This window comes from Buceros rhinoceros, unplaced genomic scaffold, assembly GCF_000710305.1.
Source record: "Buceros rhinoceros silvestris isolate BGI_N320 unplaced genomic scaffold, ASM71030v1 scaffold11693, whole genome shotgun sequence".
NCBI classification, from domain to species: domain Eukaryota; kingdom Metazoa; phylum Chordata; class Aves; order Bucerotiformes; family Bucerotidae; genus Buceros; species Buceros rhinoceros.
Window position 1 is genome coordinate 30,815 of NW_010401865.1, and position 10,650 is coordinate 41,464.

Genomic DNA, 10,650 nt, shown 5'->3' on the forward strand with positions numbered 1-10,650 from the left:
TGCTGAGGAGCCAGACAGGTCCCCCCCCGCACCTCGTCCTGAGCAGTGTGGGTTTTGGTGGTGGTTCCCCACCCTAATATTTCAACATGGAAAATAAACTATGTTTAAACCTAACCTGTAAGCATCTAAAATGCATACTACCCACAGTTTACATATTTGTATTTCTCATTCCCAGAATCTGTACAATGTTATTTATACATGCAAATTAGTAGTTGCATAAGAAATAACCACACATCTCTTTGTAGGACTGGATACATTTTGAAAGGCTGTTGGCTATCCTTTCAGGGAATAAGCTGGACCACAGAGTGTTAATGCATTCTGTTCAGATAGCACCAAGTGTAAAAGAGCCATTGCCTTCTACCTATATGAAAAAAATGCACTTTCAAGGAATCCCACTCTTTTCTGGCTGCACCCCACTTCAGGGAATCCTTTTGATCTGCAGAAAGACACGGAGAGAGCAGAAGAGTTGCTCCTCTATGCTCAGCTCAGTCAGCTTCATCTTCCCATAGCCATGCTACTCTCCAAATCTCTCCCCAACGTTATCACCTCATCTCATGGAACTGCACTGTCACCATCAGGAAACAATACCTATAACATGACATTAGCACTCTACTGCTTGACAAAGATCTACTTGGTTACATATTCCAGTATCCATGAATATGTTCATTCTGTTAGCAGAGTGGAAATTGCAGAAATGCCCTTTGAAGAGTCAGGTAAAGGGGTAAAAGATCAAGTTAATTGCTGTTTAATTAATTTATGCAACAGATAAACTATCATAAGGTATCATGACAGGAACTTGGTATCTCTCTATTATTTAAAATGTGAGATGTACAACATAACCCAAAATACCTACCCACAAAGCAAGCTTTTAAACAGCAGCAGCAGAAGAAATAAACCCTGCAACTTGTTCAGACAGTTGCTTCTTGGATATCAGATTTAACTGAGAAGTTGAACAAAATGAACGATCACCTAAGTCCTACCTTCCCATCGTTAACCAGGACCGATATCGCACCTAGTCTAAAAGCTGAGGATTACCTTCAGAACTGACAGAAGATTTTTTTGTGCATGTCTGAAAACACCTGTTTTGCTCAGATGGTAGAAGAGGGGGTATCTGCAGGATTCTGTACATTTTGCTCAACTTTCAAAGGTAAAGAGAGCTGACAGAAAAAAACATGCCCTTTCCCTGCTGGTTTTCTGTCTGACTACTCCCAAACCACCAGCCACTTAGGTGCCAGCCCTGCCACGATGGCACTGCTCTCCAAGCTTTCCAGTTCTAAAAGATTAGGGGATTTCACAGCTGCAAATATTATTTTCATCCTCATTCAGGATAAAAGCTATTTTCAAAACCTTGAAAGTTGTATTGATTAACTTCCTGAAAAATTATGGATAACTCGTATTGCTCTCCTGCAATTTCTAAAGGTCTTCAGGCCTCCCTAATATAAACAGGGCTACTTTTTAAAGGCATGTTTACCTTCTTTACCCTCTTCCTCCTCCTCAAAAAAATCCTTTAATAGCTTCCTAAGATGAGGCAAAGAGTAGATTTTTTTTTTTAAATATATATAGCAAAAATTCAGCAAACTGGCTCAGTTGCCAAGGCTGCTCAGAACAGGAGCCTACGCAGTGCAAGTATCTTTATTTAAAGACTGCCTATAGCATCAGAGAGAATTCAGATTAGACAGGCAAAGGCAATTTCATGGAAGGACCCACGGATAACATCTATTCATACATTTCACTAAAAACACAGCTGTAACTCCAGATGATGGGAGGGAACAACTCCTAAGTTCAAGCACAGGCATCTAAGCAACAGCGCTTAAGGTCTCATGAATGCTTAAGAAGGTACTGAAGAGGAATCACGTTAACTGAAAGGCAGGATCATCTGACCTTTCAGTTACATAGCAACCTCTGATACACAAAATAATTGTACACAAGGTAAGGCGACATATTAGTCAGTCTCTTTACTTTGTTTTCTCTTGACTGTGAAGTCATATTATGTTTTCAATTTGTACTGAAGGCAGATTAAAGAAAAAACATAAAAAAACCAACCCCAAAACAACCACCAAAAAAACAAAGAAGAAAGTAGATAGGAAAAAGAATGGAAGATTTAAAGACTGCATCAAATTCAAATTACAATCCAGAAGCAAAGTGTGGGATGAATAAAGTGATAAGTGATAAAATTGTATTCACTATCTGGAAGATCTGGAAGTATTTAACGAATCTGGAAGAGGGCCTGTAGCAGACCTCTTCCCACCCCTTAACACAACAACACTGTTTGCTATGTGATTTTGAAATCGTACCTCACTGACTCAGTATATTAGGAATACCTTCAAGCATCCTCAGTGAGTAACAGCAATCATTTAAGCTGTTGCAGAAATTGGGCAAATCTCTTCTTTTAAAAGAAGTCATGTATGTGACTACTCTTTCTGTTTGAAATGCAAAGGAGAAGCATAAATTAGCTAGCACATTTTTGGCAGAACTACTCCATGAAACAGCTGTTCTTGCCATACCGACTCTGAAAATACTATGGAGCAGGTGTTCCTTAGAGAGAATGGCTGAATCACAGAACAGCTGAGGTTGGAAGGAACCTCTGGAGGTCCTCTGGTTCAATCTCCCCGAGAAAAGAGCACCAGCAAGAGTTGGCTGTCCAAGACTACGACCAGATGACTTCTGAGTATCTCCAAAGATGAAGACTCCACAACCTCTCTGGCCGACGTTCCAGTGTTTGACCACTCTCTCAGTAACAAACGTTCACTTGTGTTCAGATTGAATCTCATTAATTTGTGCTCACTGCCTCTTGTCCCATCATGGGATGCCAAAGAAAAGAGCCTGGCTCACTTCTCTTTGCATCCTCCCTTCAGACATTTCGATACACTGGTAAGATCTCCCTGATCTTGCAAAGGTCAAAGAGCTTCTAAGAAATACAAGATCCAATACTGAATTATTTATGTTCATGCAGATTGATTCATACTATTCTACTTCAGGACAGTCTTACGAAAGGTGACAATCATGAAAAAAAGTTGTGGGGTTTTTTTTATTGGACACTAAAAAAGGAGAACCAAACCAGAGTTAAGTACAGAATAATAAAAATGTAGTTGTCTGATGGAATCAGCTGTATCTGGAATGAAGACTAAGCTTTTGAATGAATGAAGGGGGTCTACATGAGACTACAAAGGATTCCTGCAGGTCAGCTAGTCTTGCTCTTTACTCCCAATTGTCATAATGATCTCTTAAACAAGGAAACATTATCTACCAAGATTAACTAAGGAAAACACTTGCTGAGAAGACAGACACTGCTCTGATTCTCTTCGGACAAAAACTGAACACATCAGATTTTGCAAGTATTTTCTGCAAAATTTCCCCCTGACATTCACCCATAATAGGTAAAACTCCCCAAATAACTTTTATTCCAGGGACAGGATTTCGAAAGGTAGGGTAATATTATGTATCTCAAGCAACTCAAGAAAAACTACAGGCTCCCAATAATGTCATCCTTACCAAACAGGGGAGCTTTACGAACCCGGAACAAGCCCCAACTTTGATTACAGATAGCATAAGTATCTTAATTTTATGTTCTTGCAATTGAATTTTCATAGAAGACGGATGATATTAAGCTCCAAAAGACACCTTAGTTACACTCCAGTACTGAAGACAGCTGCTGTCTGTGCTTGGCTTCACTGTGCAAAACCGCGCTGAGTTATTTATGACCAAACTCACACCGTTGCAACACCAGAGGAAGAAACTGCAAGGTCTTAACAAACCCCAGTGGGAAAAAAGGCCCCTTCTGACAACCATCGGTACTGCTCAACTTTTGCCAAAATGCAAAGATCAGCTAAAAGCATAGAGACACCAAAGGTTCAGAAGCTCTGGAACTGAACTAGAGAATGTGGTTATTTAAAGCAGAAACCCCTAGAAAGCCACAGTTACAATGTTATAGTGATCTTCCCTGGGAAAACCATGCAAATTTTACAAAATGTGCTGTAGAAAGTCTGGTGTGTATGACTTACCAGATGGCATAATTAATACTTCTGCAAACATGTCTGCACCTCTTCACAAAGTTGTGAGAGGTGTGCCAAATAGTTACTGAAAAAGACATCAAGCAGTAAACACATGGGTCGGCTTTGAAATAATAGTCCAAGAGGTCTGTGGTAGAAAATAAACTTACCATTTTATATACACTTTATTTCAAAAACACTTTCGTCAAAATGAAATCCAACTAAATATAGAGATTTCTTAAATTCGCAAACAGAAGAGCAGTTATGCATCAGGAATAGGAAGAAATCTATTGTCACCACTGACATGAATATAATTGCTCGTCAACTTTTTTTTTTAAACACTGCCTGCAAGTACTGGAAGTGACAAATTATGTGAGGCACAGGTACAGCCAAGTTGTGATGTGGGGGGACATCAGAAGAAAAAAATGCCTTAGGGGTGAGGGGAGAGGACCCATGTAAAAGCCCATGTCAGATCCAGGCAGGTCCTCATCTCAGGACCAGATCCAATAAAGTGAAACGTGCTATCCTACTGCTTATTTTCCCAGAAGAGATAGCTCCTCTCTCCCCATTAACTATCGCAATTGAATTTACTTTATTTCAAAAATCTGAGCCCAAAATAGTACCTTGACATTTGAGCATGAGCCATGTATTATAATTGCAGTCTATACTTGGCATTCAGCTCACTAAAACTGTCAGAGACCAAAAAATTACACATGGATAGGATTCCTGATACTATTAACCTTATCTGAATACATTTTTTCCCCTTGCCCCCAGAACTATGGAAAGAAGATTTTATTATTTCTTTTAAATTACCATGAACTGCCAGTTTTGGTGGAAGGAATAATTGCACAGTCCAATAGGAAGCAAAAAACCCAAATAAATAAATAAAAACACTCCCACACCCCTTTCCTGCAGTTTTCACAAGATGCATCTCGTACTCTAGATTGCAGCATACAGAAAAAAAAAAAACATTTCTGGTAAAGACAACACAAAACAGATTGGCAGATGCTGTCTTCCCTGTGCCCCAGGGCTGCTCAGACAATAACTGCTGTCTCATTCTTCTGACAAAGATGACTTGCCCTAAACCGCCCACTTTTGAGGGGAGTTGGGAGAAGGTATTAAACAAAACCTTTCAGAAGAGAATAATCGTAGAAACAAAGCCATTATGTTTCCAAGATTTACTTTTTGTAAGGGGAATAAGGAGTAACCACCGTTTACAGGAACTGTGGTTGAAGATGTTTTTCAGTTTGGGGGGGATATCTCAGCCAGTTTTCCCTTGATGGTTTTGGAGTGCTGTAGAGCTGGGTGGGCCAGAAATGCCCCCAACCTCCCATGCTTTTGCAGGGGGCATGGCAGTCCTGCAGACACCACTGCTGCACTGCAAGCTGTGTACACGAGGTCAGAAATTTATGGAGTCTGCCCTAACTGCTTCTCAAAAAAATCCTTCTGGAGGTCTAAGAGCTCCTTCTTTGTATTCGGCGGTATCCCACTTGCACAGTGGCAACTGCAACCCTTCTAGTCTGCTGGAAGGAGGGATTTCATCCTTCCATCAAGGACAAGACTGTATGACTGCTTTGAGGTGCAGCATTTACTTGTACATAATTCCTTTACATGACCGCTGATGAAACCCACACTGCCACTGTGCCTGCTTCAGAAACTGAGCACGTTTCTGAAGCAGATGCGATTCAAAAGGCAGCAGGGATATGAATTTTCATGAATATATCAGGTTACCTGTGTGAAATATTCCCAGCAACGGGATAACCTAACATTTGGAATAGCTAGCAAGACCTAACATAAGAAGGAAGAATCACCACTCAAGATCAAACTTTGGAGAAAGCACAGTACATGATTTCTCTCCTGTAACAGTGTAAGTATTCAAGAAGAATGTACTTGTTATTGTTAAATTATTTCTTTAGATGGAGCTCCAAGACATTGGCATTTCCCAATATCGAATATCATTTTGTCAAGAGTAAGCGGTCAAAGATATTTCTCTCCCAGCCAGATTGAGAACATCTGGAAAGACAGTCTTCAAAGAAATATGAAAAAGAGAAAGAAAAGCTAAAGGAAGAAGGGGATTGTCTTTTGATTAACATGAATATGATGCTGTGGTTCTAGAGTTTTTCAGAGCAGTTTGCAAATATGCCATAAGCCTGGAGAAACTCCTGATGCAACTGATGGAGAAGCTCTTGCAAGCTGCTTGAAATGAAACTACGTGAAGACTGCTGAAAGTGAATCAAAATCCAACTGATGCAGCAAGGGACTGAGGATGTTGGGCATGCAGCCTGTGGGAAGAACAAGCTGTGCCGACTGCCATATCACAGAAATTCTATCTTCATGAACACAGCTACCAATGGGACGTCAATCAAGAACTGCATGAAAAGGAAGGACTAGTTTAATGTGAAGGCATTTTGAAGTCATCCTCCAGCCTAACGCAAAAACTTCACACCCAGGTGCAGCATTTAATTACCGTGTTGTGAAATGAACTCTGAATAATCAAAGCTCAGTAAGCAACTGAAGAGACAACTCAAAAATTTATCTTGGCTCAAAAAATGCTACAGGAGTGACTGATTGTGATTCAGCCATCCTGAATTAAGAGGAACCAGCAGAAAAGTTTCTAAGCTGACTTCTCTTGCAGTGAAATCAAGTAAATTTAAGGTATGAAAGCCAGAAGCACTTCCAAACATCTGGATAAGCATTTCTTTTTTTTTTACTATAGCCTTTTTAAAATACTCCACTTTCTTTGCCCCTGAATTTCAGACATACAGTTCCAAGGAAACTATCTGAAATGCATGCCTCCAAGATAGTCAAACAGCAGCTCACAGGTCCCAACCTGCAACTTTCTACAGAGCTCATTGCCATTCTACAACTAGCAGATCCCACAGCTCTGCTTCTCCCACAGCCAGCTAGCATTAAAATAAGCTTCTATTACGAAGAAAGCTTTAAACAGAAGCATTCTATAGCAGCAAATGAAAGAGGTCGATTTTATATCACCTGTAAAAATATTTTTAAAAATAAATCCTATTCTAAACGAAATCTCATACAACCCAACATTTTACATGTTGTGCCCAAGACTTGACACTTCTGGTGATTTTTATGCTGCAGAATTGGGTATGTCTTCAACTGTATTGAGACTGCAGAACCCAAACTTGCCCAGTAAACACAGGCTGCAGTTGTTATGCTAACCTTTCAAATTTAAGCTGAATTTAAGCTTTACGCTAGGAGTGGAGAAGAGCAGAATTTTTCATGGTATCTTTGCAGATCTGAAAAACAAATCTGCTCAATTTGATTACTGGTCACTTTTAATGGGAGAGATCCCTGCCAACAGCTGTCAGAATAGGAAATCGAGAACCTAACTTTCTACTTTTTCCTTATTCTCAAAAGGTGAGGAAAACATGCTATTCTTTCTCTACCACCACTAGGAGAAATACTTCTTGATGGTATGGCATTACAAGGGAAGCACGCCTCATTGCCCAGTTCATACTCAGACAATCTCTCAAGGCTGTTGATTTTGAATGCAGTATTCTCAATCATAACTCTGTATTCTCACCTTAGCCTTCTGGCAGGGCTTTTCTGAATAGTTTATACAAACCTCGTAACAAGATTTGAGCATTGAAAAACAGTCCACTTCAGTTTGTACTCATTTTCTTTCAGTGTTGCCTTGAGAATATATGCTTCCTCAGTAACAAATATATGGGCAGAAAAATATTCATGGTACCCACCGATTTGGGCTCATATTTTCCATCATACTTCCTTAGCGATTTAGTGAACGTCCTTTTTTGTGACTACTACTAGGAGATTTACAGCATTTGTTCTCTCAGATTTTCCTAAAACATACTGTCTCAGCACTGAAGAGACCAGACTTACTGTAAAATGGAGTTATCCTTACATTTGTTTCACTTAATTTCTATGTATAGGGGGCTACATATCTAACAGAAGATCAGAAAACCCCAACACAGGTGTGGATGATCATTCAGTATCCGCCTTTCTACATTTAAATAAATTATTCAGAAATTTGTTTCTGCAGAGGTGAAAATTACCTCCGAGCTACAATTTACTGAAGTTCAAACCTTTACACTGGATACTCCTTCAGCTGTCATGAGAAATAACATTAGTTTGCCAGTACTATGTATTCAGCTAAGAATTTGTCAATAAAAGTTATCACACCACTCATGGTAGTGTCATTTAAAGAAACCACAGATGGTACATAGGCTCTCAGCAATTCTGTTCAAGTACTCCTCTGCTCAATACAACTTACCTCAAGTGTAAACAAAGCAGAATCATGATAAATCAGAGCACATACATGCTACAAAATTATTAATTCACAGATGTTTACTTCCAGGACTGCAGAATTGAAAACGTCCAACTCTGATTCTATGAAAACAGCTTCTAGTAAACTCTGAACAAAACCAATCTTTGCTCAGCAAGCATGCCAATAATGAAAGGACAAACATTTCCTGATTATTTTATTTCTACATTGGGAAAATCAAAGCAATGGTAAGGCAGAGCACTATGGTTTGGCTGATAAGGCCTCTCTACTCCTATCAGATTTCTGATTGAGCCACGGAAGGACTTATAGGACCATCACTATGATATAAACAGCTGTACTTACAAAAAAAACTCATTAGACACAGTTTTTCAGGATTGAATACATTAATCAAGAAACAAAACAGAACTTTTTGAAAATGTCCAAAGGCAAATGCCAAAGAATACTGCACAAACTCCTGAGGAACTCTGGCCATCTGAAGTGTTCACAGGGACTACTTGGTATCTCATGAAAGCAGTGTAGCAGAAAGCAGCACACTGCTTCAAGACATTTCTCAAAAGGAAAAAATCGTCACTTGTGCCACCATCAGCCCTACTTCTGACAGCAACTCCAGTTTTTCCACTAGTGCTTACTATGTGAACTGACCCAACCTGGATATGCTGAGCTTGAAATACACTGGGCAGAAAGGCAGTAAGAAAAAAAAGTCAGTCATAGGATAAGTAGGTACAAGACATGGAGCCTCCAGAGGAAGGCTGCTGACTGGAGTATTTCCAGCAGGACAGACAGAAGCCTCATATATAGGGTAATAATACTATAATAGAAGCTAGATTTATGTGGTCAAAGGCTGGAGGAGATGTGGGAAGAGCCTAGAAAGGTCAAAGCACAACCCACGGAGACTGTAGAGCAGGACACAGAAACACTGAGCCTCACCAGCCCATGTCCTCCACACAGGAGAATGACTACTTGGCATTGGTTGGCATCACACGCTCTCTTAGGATAAGGTCAAAGACACCAGCAGCTCTTCTAGTGAAGAACACAGACAAGTAGGAAGTTCTGCTCTTCACACACACATTTTGGTTTTGAGAGGGTTTTCACATGCATGTCACACAAATCTACACGCATCAAGGTATCAGTTCAGGGGCAAATCCAAGTAGAAAATTGTCTTACGATAAAGCCAAACAGCACATGCACACATCTTACCCTCTATAATACCCCTATCTTAAGTGCATGTGTGCGTTCAGCAGAAAAATACACTGTTCTCTCTAGAAATCCTGCTTCCTTCATTGTCACAGTTGAAGGAGGCAGGGGAGACTAGGGTACTGGTAAGTCAGACACCAGTCTAAGCTATGAATTATTCTCCATGCCTCTAATTTAAGAATCACAGAATAGCTCACCAAATGAAATCAATCAAGATGTTTTGGACATAAGTGATACCAAAACCTAATATATGCTGAAACATTAGGTCTTTTTCACTTCAAAAACAAGACTCTCGAGGTCGAAAGTACTCTTGCCCTACATTTCGTGATTTTCCGTCTGCTAAAAGGAGTGCTCTTCCTTACCTTTCACCTCAAAAAGATGGAAGGAAGAAGAGAAGGCTGCTATTTATGTGAAGACTCTGGCACAAGGAAATTTAGCAACACTTTTTCAAAGCCAAATATGAATTGCATGCAACAAAGGAAGAAGAGCCAGATTCTTAAAGAATGAATATCACACATTAAAAAATATTGGCTTAGTATGTAAGCACTATTTCCAAGCACATTGAAAGTGCAAGCCTTTAAAAGAAAAAACCTGATATAATTTAAAAGATGATACATCATTATACATGACTGCAAGAGGGGTAAATAAAGTTCATCAAGTTCTCAAAAAATTGAGAAGTGTTTTTGAACACTGATTAAATGCCACACCCTGTACAATGGCTACACACATATGTTGACAAGTTTGTAGCAATGCATGTTTTCATGCTGATTCCCAAGGAATAAGGCAGACAAAACAACACTTAAAATTCCATACCTTGATTATTTCCACCAACTGATCCACACCACTGTCACCTGGAAAGATCGGTTGTCCTAGTAACAGTTCAGCCAATACACAGCCTGCTGACCACACATCTAGAAAGAAGAGGACAGGGAAAGGTATCAGTAAAACGTACACAATAGGCCATTCATACAAAATCCAGTGGTTTTAAGCTACTTACTTTATTCTTTGCCTCATGTAATACTGTGTGCGTATATATGTATGTGCGCGTATATATATATAAAACACAGCTAAAAATAAAAGACATTCCTCTTCTAAATGCTAATCCAGAAATCACAGATACCTGGCATAAAGCAAGAGTGAGAACTGGAAAATAATATCAATATATTGAGGTATTTAATGTTAAAACTTACACATGTAGGG

General features: G+C 39.5%; 1 protein-coding gene across 1 annotated transcript in view; it reads right to left on the reverse strand.

Moving 5' to 3' along the window:
- LOC104490176 (glycogen synthase kinase-3 beta-like) overlaps window positions 1-10,361 on the reverse strand; it is a gene marked incomplete at its 5' end in the record, with an annotated part of 37,771 nt that extends 27,410 nt beyond the window's left edge. Inside the window, one exon of the mRNA XM_010132426.1 lies at window positions 10,264-10,361. Within this exon, the coding sequence (XP_010130728.1) occupies window positions 10,264-10,361 (98 nt within the window). The remainder of the gene's footprint in view (window positions 1-10,263) is intronic.
- Between the last annotated feature and the right edge of the window lie 289 nt (window positions 10,362-10,650).